The 14,768-nt window shown below is 37.7% G+C and overlaps 3 protein-coding genes across 6 annotated transcripts; 1 reads left to right on the top strand and 2 right to left on the bottom strand.

The window, feature by feature from the left end:
- LOC100257444 (subtilisin-like protease SBT1.7) lies at window positions 1-2,913 on the bottom strand. The gene has a single exon (XM_002283243.5). It carries the CDS (start codon window positions 2,573-2,575, stop codon window positions 278-280), a length of 2,298 nt encoding a protein of 765 aa, XP_002283279.2. The 5' UTR covers window positions 2,576-2,913; the 3' UTR covers window positions 1-277.
- A 2,466-nt stretch (window positions 2,914-5,379) lies between these two features.
- On the bottom strand, window positions 5,380-13,670 carry ACBP (acyl-CoA-binding domain-containing protein 3-like). Of its 4 annotated transcripts, none has more exons than XR_009464851.1 (6): window positions 12,911-13,657; window positions 12,040-12,145; window positions 11,842-11,942; window positions 11,655-11,721; window positions 10,185-10,292; window positions 5,380-5,576 (listed from the first exon to the last, which is right to left on the bottom strand). XR_009464851.1 is itself a non-coding variant. In NM_001281090.1 (5 exon segments), coding segments are annotated over 5 exon segments (870 nt in total). In that variant the 5' UTR covers window positions 13,495-13,670; the 3' UTR covers window positions 9,989-10,280.
- LOC100254044 (glycine-rich cell wall structural protein 2) lies at window positions 7,994-8,800 on the top strand. Its single transcript, XM_010666623.1, has one exon. It carries the CDS (start codon window positions 7,994-7,996, stop codon window positions 8,798-8,800), a length of 807 nt encoding a protein of 268 aa, XP_010664925.1.
- Window positions 13,671-14,768: the final 1,098 nt, after the last annotated feature.

Raw genomic sequence — 14,768 nt, 5'->3', positions numbered from 1 at the left:
TGAGAAGAGCATAGCAATATAATATTAAAATGAAGAGAAGTAAAGTTCATACAACTTACAAATTGATTCTATATTGGCATGCCAATCACTTACATGGTTCACTGTACAATTTTCTTTTTTGGTGCACTTATTTTCTTACGTGGTGGTTCACAGAGCAGGACAATTGCTACAACTGGCTCTGTACAACGTACAGATAGAAAACAACATACATATAGAACACAGTTAATTATATGATAAAGAGATGCTATCTGCACTTTGCAGGCAAATATTTCTAGAATCATGTCCAACTGAAAGCCACTGGACTACCAACAATGTGTTTTCCATCTGACCATTCAAGATGTGCAAAACTGGTCATACCAGATGGCATAGAACTAGCTGTAAATGTCACAGTGTAGCTCTTCTTTTCATTTGGTTCACTAAAAGTCAGTGATTCTGGCTCAACAGAGATCTTCACTGATGAAATCTGTGAAGACACTGAGACCTTGTATGTGGCTGGGGTGCCCACATTAGTCAGAGTCCTTGTATACTTAACAACTGTTAATTCACCACTACCACCTCCTTTGCCTGAGGCCGTCTGCAGAGGAACTGCAAAGGATGGGTAATTAAGATCTTCCACACTGTATTTCTTGTTCATATCACAGGTGAAGTCTCTGTTTGTGAACCGCTTGATCTCATCTTGCTTGTAGTTTAAGGCACAAAAGAAACTTAGATAGTCATCAACAGTAGCATCATAGACAAGGCCGGGGTCCAGAGCTGATACTGGATTTACATGTCCAGCACCATAATCAAATGGAGTTGCTGGCCTTCCAGTTGCAACATCCTGTATTGTTTCACCACCCTTGTATGTGTGGTAAGCTGTGGTCATGAGGGCAGACTTAATTGCTGCAGGTCTCCATTCTGGGTGAGCAGCCTTGAGTAGTGCTGCTAGCCCACTTACATGGGGGCAGGACATGGATGTACCTGAAATGATGTTGAAGCTCACCTTCCTGGTGTCAACCTGTAAACCAGTTGGTCCCACTGCACCAGTCCATCCTGCTAGGATGTTGACTCCTGGTGCTATTATGTCAGGTTTGAGTATTTCAGGAGTGACAGGGTTTGGCCCTCTGGAACTAAACGATGCTACGACAGGTGATGGTTGGACACCCACCTGCGTTCCCCCAGGGGCGATTGTGGCCATTGGATTAGGGTCAGAGGAGATATAGCTCTTTATGGAATCACCAGCTTTCTGGCCCACAGCTGCTGTGGGCAAGAGATGTGCATCTGCAACCAGCTCTTCTCCATATAAATCCGTGTTCGTCAAAATCATCCCTACTCCACCTGCTTCTTTTACCACAATACCCTTTTGTACTCGGGCATTTGACCCTCGATCACATAGAACAATTTTTCCCGCAACTTTTCCAGGAATCAAATTGTCAGGAATGCATAGGTTACCATTTGGCGAGGAACTTGCGTTACCAGCATAGACAAGCGGTATTAGGGAATCAGATAATGGCTTTCCACTGTAAAGTGACACACCAGAGAATTTCTTTCCATCCCCTAGCATAACAAATGCTGGGAAGTCACGGTCCAGAGTTCCAGCACCCACCGTGGTTATCCATGGTGCAACATTGGACAAGGAGCTAGGAGCAGGGCCACCATTTCCAGCTGAGCAAGATACGAGGATTCCTTGTTCCATAGCCCTGAAAGCCCCAATGGCAACACTGTCTTTAGTGTAATCAGACAATCCCCCACCAATGGACATGGATAGAACATCAACACCATCTTGCACAGCCTTGTCCATTGCAGCTACAATGTCAGAGCCATAACATCCACCAAGCCAGCAAACCTTGTATGCAGCAACTCTGGCATGTGTTGCCATTCCACGGGCTGTGCCAGCAGCGAAACCGAAGAGGCTAGCTCCTTCAACTGCTGATCCAACTGCAGTAGTTGAGGTGTGACTTCCATGGCCGTCATCATCCCTTGGTGATCTTGACTCTATTGTTTCGTTAACTGGTCCAAATGCGACTTCATACCCTCTTGAGAAAAACCTTGCCCCAATTAGTTTTCGATTGCAGCTTGATAACGGGAAGGTCTTGCCTGTCTCACATTCGCCTTTCCAGCTACTTGGGACGGGACCCAGCCCAGTGTCGTCAAAGCTTTTTAGCTCAGGCCAGACACCCGTGTCTAATACTCCCACAATCACCTCGCTGGCTGAGTCAGCTTGCGGGAGAAATGCAACGCTTTTTCCAAGTCCAAGGAACTCTGGCGTCCGGGTTGTATGAAGCTCATATCTGGCTTCAGGTAAGACGGAGAGAATTCCCAGTTGCCCCCGTAGCAACTCAGCTTCCTCCGTCGTCAACCTGGTGGAGAAACCGTGGACTACATTGTTGTAGGTGTAAAGCATATCAGCCGAGCTTGATGCCGTCTTTAGAGAAGAGTCGTACCATTGGAAGTGATCATCGAAAGTTGTTGGCATGTTAGACTTGTCCATGTGAACGATGTAAGTGTTCTTTTGTTGGTGCTTGATCTCTTCTGCTACAACAAGTGCGAAATGGAAACTCACGAGTACAACTATTGATAACCTCCATGTCTTCATATTCCGTGTGTCTCTGCAAACTGGGGATGAAGAGAAGGGAATTGAATGGGCCTCTTTGGGTGATATTTCTGTTTTAAAGCTGTAGGGAATGAATAAGAACCTCACATACCAGAATGATTGGCTTTCTTGGCTACTAGCTAAGCTGGTTTGTTTTCTATCTTCACTGCTGATTGCTGAGGTAGGTCATTCCCCCACGGTTGCATATATATAACATTATAGATACAGATAGGACTTAGGAATTGTGATTTATGGATTTTAAGGTTCATTTTGCCCTCACACAAAGAAACATTGATTTTCATTCGATTGTTGTAAAAATGTAATAACTAATAACAAAAGGATGAAAATTGTGCATATGATTTTTCTATTGAAAGAGTTAAGATTTAGGTGGTGTTTGTTTTTTTGGCTTTTTGTTAAAAGTGATTTGTTTTCAGAATTTAAGTTGTTTGTTTTTTTTATTTTTTCATAACTTATTATAAACTTTTTATCAAAAAGAAAAAATCAAAATATATAACTTTTTTTAAATAGTAAAAATAACATATTAATTTTTATTTTTATTTTTTAATACTTAATAGAAATAAAATACTATAAAAACAAATAACCTAATATTTAATAATATTAAACATTAAGGTGTTATTTAGAATTAAGTAAAAAAATAAACATCATCTTATTCTTTATTTTAATATGTATAGATTTTCTTCTTTTCCTTTTTCATACCAATGTAATGCTTAATGGTAGTTGCATAGAAAGGTAAGCTACCCCATTAAAATTAGAAATCTTCTTTATAAAAATAGAACATATTATATAATAAAAAGTAGAATTTATATTCCATTTTTAAAAATCTTTGAGAAAATTTTCTTATATATATATATATTTTAATTTTAAAAACAGAAAAGAAAATGTCTCTGAGCTTGTTTATTCCTAAAAAGGCCCACTAATAAGCAGATAGGAATAGAGTAGATGAAACTCTCAACTGGTGAGCTGTTGGCAAGAACCACCCAGATCTACCTCTGTCAATATACTTCACCCTTTACCCTTGGGTTAAACATCCTCTCAGAAAAATTCATCCCACTATCCAATATTAACATGACAAAAAAGAAAAAAGAAAAAAAAAGTGCTTTGCTTTTGCATGGGTCTCATTTCTGTTTACTTAATTAATCAGTAGTTAAAATAATTTTGCATTCATCCAATCATTATTAGATTCTTTTTTCTTTGAATTATTATCAATCTTTTCAAACCAGCTTGACAAATGTAAGTACTTAAATGTTGTATTAATCCAAAATGCCTCAATATTGTACCATTCTAATCACCCACAGACAGGTTTTTTGAAGGACCACTAATGGAAGTGACCCTGGACCTACTCATGCCTTCTATGGTAATTTTCAGAGAATAAAAGTGATTAGAACTTTATAAGGACGAGACATGTTGATTGATTACAGAATTATTAAATTGTTTGAAAGGCTTAATCAGTAGAGAGACTGATATGTTCATTTCTCCCACTCTGATTAGGTGTCCTGTCACAATTAGCTGGAATGGCCCTACCACTATTAATTGTGAGTTTGGACTCAACGTCTATGTTTTCTAGGCTATTGATAGACCTATTGGTTCCCTGTTGATTCAAGAGCCCAAGAACCTAGTCTGAGGTAAAAACTCTTCATAAAAAACAATGATTGTACTACTCTTATTGTATGTATTCATGAATCAATCTAAAGAATCCATAGATGAGTTTGCCCCAAGCTAAGATGTATGAAAATATGGTAATGATTGTTGGTGCAGAGAAAGCGACTGTACGAGTGAGATACAATGATAAAAATAATAATAAATTATAAAAGAGCTGGCCTAAGGTCCCCAACCCTAATAATTCGATTAATAAATGAAACAAAGTGACGTGCGGACTACATACTCTTGGCAATATTTCATTATCATGTTGGTTTTTCATCAATTCAACAATATTATCAATTCAAGTTTGCAAAAAAATTTAAAATAATGATAAAAATGGCTGGTTATGGTTTAAGAATTCATGGCGATTAGGGAGACAATTCAATTGAGAATAAAGGGTGGTGGGCACTTTAGGTGATTTGATCGTAAATGTCTGTTTCGTCCACATCTCCATCGTCTCCATTGACGTTTACGTTCTTTTTATTTAGCTATATTATCAATCAATAAATTCTTTTATTTTTGAACTAACTTCATCACAAGATGTTGTGATGGAGGTATTTAGATGCAATTTCTTGTGTCTTTATCATAAATGAAAATTAATTCATAAACAAAATGATGTAGTTTCACGTTATTTAAATAGGGTCAAAGGAGATGAATCTTCTTACCATAAGAAGAATTTGAATAACATCATAGATTTTGAATCCAATTCACATCCAATACATCTTTTCATAAAAAATGTATTGAAAAGTTGCTAGTTTGAAAATGATTTTTTCCCCACCTTTGGCTTAATCTTATTACCCATGTAATTTGAGTGTCGACTACAATGACTCCTCAAACAAAATTTTAATAAAGTAGTGAATAGAGTGGTTGGAAGGTCATTTTCCAATCCAACTTTGTTATGAAAATAATTTGAGTAAAGTCGCAAAAGTCGCTGCTCGTTGGATTACTTAGATTCTGCAAATGTGCGTCTTCCAAGTATTATTGGAATCGACAGCCACCAAATTTGGGCTCCTAGCCATTATTGAGGCATTTACGTCTCTTGCTTTGTTATTCCTTATCTGATTTTGTGGCCAATATATAAGAATAAGCATACCCCATGTGCATCGTCTTTGGTGGCCCCGTCCACATTGTAACCAACCCTAACACAGTTCACACAAATTTAGGGTATGTTTGCATTGCTGGAATATTGGTGGGACCGGGGAAAAAAAAAGGAAAAGATAAAATTGTTCACAAAAATCAAACTCAATAGGGAATCTTTAAGCCATATAATGTGCGCAAGTTCTGAAAATTTCCATCACGTCACGGGGCCAAATAGCTCAAGGATCTGTATCTGCCGCGGCTTTTACTGTTTCCATCACGTAAGCAACAGGAAACAATAATCATTACATTCAGTGGAAATTGTTTCCGAAATAACATAACAATGCCATCCTCAAAATGGGAACGAAGGACGAAGATTCAATGTGGTGATGATTTTAGACATTTTTCTAATTTCTTTATTACTTCTTTCCTGGACATTTTCCAGAGCTCGGGCCTTAGCTGTGCCCATTTTGTTGGGAGATGTCTCAAATTTATTATTGGAGTATATATATATATATATATATTTATAAAGAATATCATATAAAATATTTTTATATTTTTTAAGTTGACACGTGAGTGAAATTAGATTCTTTTAATAAGAAATATTGACAAAAATATTTTTACAAATATTCTAAATCATAATTAACAAATGAAAAAATAACAAGAAAAATAAATTGACGAAAATTATTTGTGGTGCTATGAGATGTAATGAACAATGTAAGACACCCAATGATATAAGAGGGATCACCTAAGATAAATATGAATGAATAAAAATTGATTATTTTGAAATCCAAAATTTATATTCTTTTTCGTATGCATGATTGATCCAATCATGCTAAATTCCCATATACCTTTATTAGAGTCTAGTTGAAGATGTTTGGAAAATTTTTGAAAGAGCATAAAAGAGGATTATAAAATGAATTTTAATTTAGGGCGAACTCAAATTTTCTCTTATTAGTGATACAAGAAGCAAGAGAATATTTTTTAATAATGCACAAAAGGAACAATAACATATGAGGAGAATGATGTGCGTAAAGGAACTGCGAATTATAGAGAGATAAAAGATTTATTTAATGAAATTTGATTAAGGTAAAGATAGTTGAGAGGTGTCTTAAATTTCAAATTGAAATATATTTCTTTTTGTAAAAGGAATATTATATGGAACATTTCCTAAGTTATATGTGATTGGAAATAGATACCTTCTATAATAAGGAAAGCTAATAAATATATCAAATATCTATTCTAAATCATGAGAGAAAAAAGTTATGAAAGAGATACGAGTTTGTAAGGACTAGAAGTGGTGTGTATAAAAATGTAAGGAAGAGCAAGAGAGATAGCCAATGAAGCAAGATGGTTTATCAGCTCAGGACGAAGATACAAAGAATGAGAGAAATGAAATGTTTTGAAATCCAATAGATATATCAATCAACCCAATAGATGTATCAATTTCTCCTCCGTAACATTCTTTATATATAATGAAATATTTTCTCTAATTCTTGGAGGTTCACAACACATTTTTGTGTTTTGTAGGAGTAGGAGCTTCAACTCCATGTCAGTCCTTTTACGGTTACCGCATGTTCAAATGCATTTTTCTTTGAGTTGCACCTGCCCAATTAAAGCCCAGCAACCACGGCAAGTTTTGGGCCAAAATAGGCCTCCTATATGAAAAAGAAAAAAAATCCTAAAAATCAATATTCAAAATAACCTTTTACTTAGGGGATTAATTTTTTTTTTTAATCAGAAGTTTCACTCCAACTTTTTACACTTTTTTATTTCACACTTTAGCATGTTTTGTATAATTTTGTTTTATTTATTTATATAACTTTATTATTTTAAGAGTATTAATCTATTGATAAATAAAATAATAATTTTTTAGTATTTTTAAAAATTTATCTTTATTGAAGACTCTTAAGTTTCTATATATAATTTTTTTTTTAAATTCTACGCTGCATCATCCTGCATGGCAATAAAAGAACTATTTTGAATAAAAGAGATTTTTTGTAGAGCTATTTTGGCCCAAAACTCATGAGAGTACTTGGGCTTCTAAGTTGCTGAGAACACTCGAGTGATCGAGTCAACTCACTATCATCACTGATTGAGCTATTATATCCAATTTCCAAACCAAACTGAGTTGCTAGCAATTAAAGAAACCATGCAAAGAATGTGACTCATGGAATACTAACTTCATCTCTCCTACAATCTTCGACACCCATCTACCAACACCAACTTCATGCCCGATCATGCAAATCGTCCTCACCACCAGAACCACCTCACACGCCTCAGTTCATCATGTATATTCTCTCCAGCCATCATCCCCACGCACTATCTGTTCCACAATCCCTACAAGCCCTATCCCTAACCCTAAAAAGAACTACTCTTATGTATATATACCTTCACAGGACCACCACCCACAACCGCCCAACATTATCTTTCTAACGTTTTTTGCTTTCATGAGCTCCAAAGTACGTGGTCCATCTAAATTCTAAGCTTTCTTCTTAGCCGCCCTTTTCAACTCCTACATCCCAATTCCTAGGAGGGAGGAGGGCCATATTCAAGACAGTAGGGAATAACAAGGTGGCAAGCACTAACCTTCCAATTTTCACATCCTTTTTTCCTCTTTGGGCAATATAAGTAGGAGGTGTGCTGTTGGCCAGAGTGCAACAGCATTTGGAGTGAGAGGAAACCATGGGAAAAGATAATGTGGTTGCCTGGACTCTCATTTTCTTATGCCTGGGCCTCTTTTGTTATGTAGTTGTTGAAGCTAAAAGGGAGGGGAGGTTTTTGAGTGATGGAAGTCATGGTCTGGGCAATGGGTACCAAAATAAGTATCATGAAGAGGCTGGACATGGTGGCATTGGGGCCGGTGCTTATGGAGGAGGCTCTGGAGGTGGTGGTGGAGGTGGTTCTGGTTCTGGCTCTGGCTATGGTGGTGTTGGGAGTGGATATGGATCAGGTTCGGGTGGTGGTTCAGGTTTTGGCTCTGGGGGCATGAATGGAGGAGAAGAGGGAGGAAATGGTGGTGGTGGTGGTAATCATGGGTCAGGTGATGGCACTGGCGGTGGTTATGGTAGTGGAGGTGGTGGTGGCTCTGGAGGGGGAGGTGGCTCTGGCTATGGCCCTGGTACGGGCCAAGGTGGTGGATATGGTTCAGGTGGTGGAAATGGAGGTGGATTTGGCAGCGGATGGAATGGTGGAGGCTACTGTTCTGGTGGTGGAGGGGGTGGTGGCTCTGGTTCTGGGTCTGGTTGGGATGGTAATGGTAGACATGGATATGGCTCAGGGTCAGGGTCAGGGTATGGTGGTGGTATTGGTGGAGGGTCAGGCGGTGGGGGCGGTGGAGGGTCAGGTGGTGGGGGCGGCGGAGGTTCAGGAGGTGGTGGTGAAGCACATGGTGGTCATGAGGGGGGTTATGGTTCTGGTTCTGGGTCTGGATATGGGTCTGGGGAGGGTCATGGAGGCAGCTCCTATGCAGCTCCAGGCAAAAATTACTGATTGTTACTTGTGTTTGGTAGAGAATATTACTAATTAAGTTGTAGAATAAGGATGATTTCTCCAATTAGTTTATAATATAATATCTAATTTTACTATAGCTGCCTGCTATCCAACTCTCAGATTTTGACTGGACCCAGGAACAAGCAAAATGGCTTCTCTGCTTATGCAAAAATAAACTTTTATTCATCCAGATGGTGCCATACTTCAAATGCAAATATAAAGTAATGGTAAATCTAATTAAATATAAAATATGAATATGGCATGATACCAAATCTTGTGGAGTCTGATAATGCTAAAGATAGACAGCAACACACAGGCATCAATGATGACTTCAATTCTAACTCACAGCAAACCAATGTCCATCTGGACTGAGCAATTTTTTAGAGAATTTTGAGAGGTAAAAAGGAAAAAGGGAACTTAGAAAGCCCTTTAACAACCATACATTGACCATTACCAGCCAAGAGGCAAACCAAATTCTAATACAATTTTATTTTCTAAACTTTGGTTCAAAACCCAAACTATACTGTTGGGCGACTGCTCCAACTCAACTCCTCTTTACACATGATATCACAGAACTCTCTCTCTCTCTCTCTCTCTCTCTCTCTACACTCAAGGTTTAATCTCCATCAGGCAGCCAATCAGATGGCTTGGGCCAAGAAATGTTAAACCATCAGAGTAACAAAGATAACAAGCTTAACATACATATATATAGCACAACTTGATAATAAGGAAAACAACAGTAGTTTCACATTTTAACAAGATTCAGATTTCAGATTGTTTTAGTAATGAACCTGATTCACTTCCAGCTCTACTAAAAGCAAGATGCTACTATATCTTCATTTTAGTTGCAAAGAAATCCAATCATATCGCTTTTCTTGAACAAACAACAAAAGAAATATCAATCCAACCAAAACCCTTCAATGTGCTAGCAGAGCACTACCATCCTGCTCACCATCACCACAATTTCAACTGCAAAGGGCAGTCATAATTGCATGAAATGAGTTTTAAACCGTCAATAATTTTACCCACAGTTGGATGCATGGTGCAACTCCATTTGGACATTCTTTGGTACATCTTTCAGAAATCCCATAATGAAATTTCAGATAGAAGAAGGAAAGACAGCAAAAAAAAAGAGGAAAAGCAGCAAATGACTGGCAGAGACATGGATCACAGAGAAAATCAACAGTAACAAGTAAATATCAATTATTTGCCTCCAACATCATAGCACAAGAATAATGAATCTTGGGAAGCAAAGAGGCTTCACGTACACACAATATATATATCTATGCACAAAAACATATAATGATTATAAACACATGGTATCACAGATAGGATTATGATTAATTGGCACAGTATAAACAGCACAAGAACCACCGATACACACCTATACTTGGTAATAGGAATTAGTCCTTATTCTGCTCCAGTGACAAAGTAGAATGCCCCTTGTGGTGGTGGAGATAGAGTAGCAAGGCAATGTTTGTCATTCTTTCTCCTGAAAAAATTTCACACCAAACCAAGTTATGTATAGTTTAATGCGGTTTAGATGATTTGACTACTTCAACCATAATCAATCAACAAAGCAAAATAAAAAATGGGTAATAATAAGAGTGGAAAGCCATGATGTAATGTAGAGCATTTGGTGGACACAATCCAGAAGTTGCTGATCTTTACAAAATGGATACGACTTCTGGATAAGAAGTTAGTAAAATGATTGAAATATCAGCTCTAGTGAGAGTGAATGAGTCAGAACTTTGGACCCATTGGAGTTTCTCTGAGTCTTATTAAAGCAACCTTCTTTATCAACAACTAATCAGATGATTAATTTTCCAGAATTTTCCTTATTCAGTTTCTTATTAAGAATATACAAATGACAAATTGTTCTGCTGCAAATAAAACAGAAACTTGAGTTGCTATTACAGGCATTTTTTTTCTTTGAAAATACTGCCAAGTGATGTTTTAACATATAAAAAAGCTCTCAAGTAGCATAGCTTGTAAGCTCAAATTATTATTTAAAATTTTCAAACATGTGAGAAATTTCCCAATAAAGCCACATTCTTACTTGATTGTCCAACCCCTAGCCACTTTAGCCCAGCCTCAGGTATTTGCTCTAACTGTTTGATTGACATACATTTCTTTTCCACAGCCATTATAGATTGAATAGCATACAAAATATTGAGATTGTTAAGAATGTACAGAACAAAACCATAGTTCATTTAATTTGGACATTTTCAAAGAATAAACAACTTTATGACAGATCAATCAGAAGGTGGAAGTAAAACAGCTGATAATGATGGTAAATTGAAAATGGTTTGTTATCCATAATTCTTCTGTTTATAAAAGTTGGTAGCCACACATATATCACCTCCAACTAAACAAACTGGAGTGCACACCTCCAAATTGAGGTGACTCATTCACAACATTCCTCCTGATAGCTGCTGTTTTGCTCATCGCACTATCTATTAACAAAGATTAGTTAAGAGTTCTGATCTAAAGATTTCAAAACATGACTTGTGAGAAAGGCTTCAATCAAGAAAATAAAAGGGAAAAGAACATATTTGTATCAATATACACAAGCATCGTATGAAGTATAAAAGAAATTACCCAGAGAAATTCTGAATTATACAGAAGCTTTACAAAATAGATTTGAGCATGAGTATTACATATATGTAATAATAGTCCTAGGCCTTCATTTTCTTTACTCAAACTTAAATCAGGGTAGATATTTCTTGCCCCAAAAAAACAAACTTATGATGCTCACTAAAATTTCCCACAGAAACTCTTACACATGACTACCCTCGAGGAAAAGAAAGTAGTAGGGAAAGAGAGTGCAAGATGAATGAATTTATAATCATACCGTGCTCACAGAGTTTGAACCCTCAGTCAAATCAATTCCCAAAGTACCAGACTTCAGTTCTGGTTTCCTGCAGGGAAAAAAAATGGTCAGGAGGAACAACAATGTAATGAACTATAATAAACATGGGGAATCCAAATTGATCACTGTAGGTTAATCTTAGGTGAATAAACAAGACTCTTTAACCTACGTTTCATTTGTAGAACTTATTTGATCATGCAGCAATGAGCTTTGATTAGGATCCAGTATATCATGTACTCCGCCTTCTGAGGACTCTGGTTTGTCATCTCCCTGTAAAAAGAGAAACATTCAAGCAACATGAGGCAGCATTCTCCCTGGCATAAGTTACCAGAAGTACGGTATGCTTCCTCAACAGCAAAAGACTTACAGCAGAACTAGCTTCCATCCACCCAGGAACTCTATCTGAAAGAAGAGCAATATACTGCTCCATGGCCACCTCCCTACTCATGTTTCCCATCCTTTGCCAAGCATTCCTTGCACAACGTAATCAGTGCCCTCCATCACTCAAAGATAGCAGCTCTGAACCCTGTTATTGTAGCTAGCAATCAAACTATACCGTGAAATCTGGTATAGGGCTGGACCAAAGGTTCTCCGCACATTCAGTCCATCTAAGTTTTACAATTTTTTTTAAGGGGGGGTGGGGGTAAGGTAATTCTAAGTGGGATAGAGATGATCATTTATTGTTGTATAGATCTTTTAATTTCTTGTTCAGCTAAATGGGTACCAGCTACCTCTGATCAGTTCAAAAAACAGAGAGGTCGAAACTCCAGAGAAGATGAAAAAAATGTAAAAACAACATAAAGACCACAGAAGGCCAAAAGTATCATTTCAACTGCACCATAGAAGGTTGTAAGGACATTGTATAGTTTAGAATAACGAATAACACAATGATTTTTTATTTTTCATTGGTAATGTTAGTTTTTGTTAAAAAAGAAGGGGCTCTTTTCCTGTTTTCCTGTCTTTTCTATTTTCTGGGTTTTCCATTTTGGATTATTAGTTCATTCCAAAATTCTGATTATAAGCTATCATTTAGACGTAACAAGGGTTTCATATGCTTTATATAAACCTATAATTCATTCCCAACATCAATAATTTGGGTTGGTTTCTCAAATTTACCCTCAGAGTTGAGTTAAACAACTTGAATTGAATTGAATTGGTTCAGGCAATTGATCAAGCATAAGACAGGATAAATACCATCCAAAAGAAGAGAAGAGAAAATGTACAAGAAAGTATAATACCACTTGGCACGGGCAGAGAGCTTGAGCGGCATAGGCTGAGGCTCATGGCAAGGCCCCTCAACTGCGATCTTATGAAGTCCATACAATTCCATCTGCGCATCACTTGACCACCCGTCACCCTTGTTCCCAGAACCAACAAAGTTGGCAGCCGCCGCAAAAACCCTCTCCAATTCACTCCTCTCAACCCCCTCCCAATCATCTTCCTCACTCTCCAACTCCCTCTCGTCACGTTCCTCAACGACAGCAACATCATGACTCACTAAAATCTCATGCCCCGACCTTTCCCTCGGTGAATTTTCCGGCAATTCAACAATCTCCGACACTTCCTCCTCCGAAGGCAAAACCGGCACTTCACCGCCACGCGTAATTTCACAAGTTTCCTCAACCAGACCCGATCCTCCATCAACAGATTCCACCCTAGTCTCGGTTTCTACAAACCTAACCTCATTGGCAACGATGTGATCATCCACATTCTGGGCGCTCTTCAAGTCAGCAGCCATGGCCAGGGAGACGAGTTTGGCCACAAGAAAAGAGAAGAGGAGAGCAAGAGAAACTGTGAACAAGAGCTCCTGAGCAAGCTCCATAGTTCCCAAAATCAGATAACGAGAGAGAGTGTGTGTGAAATAGGTGTAGTATTATAGAGAAATGATGAGGATGATGATCATGGTAGTAGGAAAGAGAGAAGGGATATTTGCAGGGGAGAGCAAAGCATATTCGGGTGCTTTTGCTTTGCATCACCTTTTTCTTGGTTTCTCACGGGCGTGGCTCCCACACTGGCCCAGCACGGGAACGTTGGGGAGAAGCAAAGCTTCCAATTAGCTGACGTAGGTGCTCTGGCAGTTTGCGGATTTAGGATACATCCAAAATCAAATTCATACAATTTTCTCCCACTTAATATCCAGGTTGATTGGCCGTATTATAGGCAAGTCAATCCTGCCACCCCAAAATCTAATCAGCAGCTTAATGAATTAAATAATAAGATTACCAACTTATTCTTCACGTTCTTAATAAGATTTCACTTAATCACTCATCTTGATGACCCCCAACTACAATTCTATCACACCCAACAAGCAAATTCAACCTCATTCATCAAGGAAGATAAACAAGTCCGGAACAGGACAACGCACAGTGTACAAATCGATGAGCTGAAGGCACGAGTCGATTTAATGAAAGGGGGACCTATGCATTAGATGGTTAATCACATTGTTCAATGACTACTCAATACTCCCTTCACGTCGCACATACTCCAAGTCGAGTCCAAGTTCCATCTTGATTCGCTTTTCCCAAGTTTCAAACTTACAATGGGATGGATGGGGGGATCTCGTCTATCATTTATAATGCGTTTTCAGCATGCGAATATGCGATGACTCTCTTGCAAGGGGAATGATGGCTCTATGTAAGGCTTTTCCTCAGGTTTGAAGGATCTGCATTGGTTTGGTTTTATAGTATGTCGAGTGAGTCCATACACTCTTTTGACCTCATGGTGTTTATCTGCATAATGTTTGTGTCCCATTATATATGTTCCTCATGACTGAAAAGTGTTTATTTTTTTAGTTTTTTTTGTTAAATATATATATATATATATATATATATATTTTAAATAAGTTGTTTATTTTTTTATTTTACTATATTTTTTTATTGATTAATTAATTAATTAATTAATTAATATTTAATAAAAATAAACAACCCGGTTTAGTTTTAAGTTCTTAAAAAAACAAACACCACTTGTGACATGGATTTACTATTTAGCCCTGGAATAAGTGCTTAGAATGTTATGATGACTCGACGGTCTACCTAACTTCTGAATGGGGTTTACCAGCTAACTTAGTCCTTTATAAATCCATTTAAAGGAGAAGCC

This window comes from Vitis vinifera, chromosome 18 (genome assembly GCF_030704535.1).
Source record: "Vitis vinifera cultivar Pinot Noir 40024 chromosome 18, ASM3070453v1".
Taxonomy (NCBI): Eukaryota; Viridiplantae; Streptophyta; class Magnoliopsida; order Vitales; family Vitaceae; genus Vitis; species Vitis vinifera.
This window is presented reverse-complemented; position numbering and strand designations above follow the sequence as displayed.

Bases quoted from the DNA above. Each gene is read 5' to 3' on its own strand.
- ACBP (XM_010665772.3), bottom strand. From the start codon at position 13,494: ATGGAGCTTGCTCAGGAGCTCTTGTTCACAGTTTCTCTTGCTCTCCTC. The intron at 12,146-12,910 runs GTATTATACTTT...ACGTTGTGCAAG, and splicing joins CTCTCTGCCCGTGCCAAGTG to GAATGCTTGGCAAAGGATGG. The intron at 11,722-11,841 runs GTAGGTTAAAGA...TTTTCCCTGCAG, and splicing joins ATAAGTTCTACAAATGAAAC to GAAACCAGAACTGAAGTCTG.
- LOC100257444 (XM_002283243.5), bottom strand. From the start codon at position 2,575: ATGAAGACATGGAGGTTATCAATAGTTGTACTCGTGAGTTTCCATTTC.
- LOC100254044 (XM_010666623.1), top strand. From the start codon at position 7,994: ATGGGAAAAGATAATGTGGTTGCCTGGACTCTCATTTTCTTATGCCTG.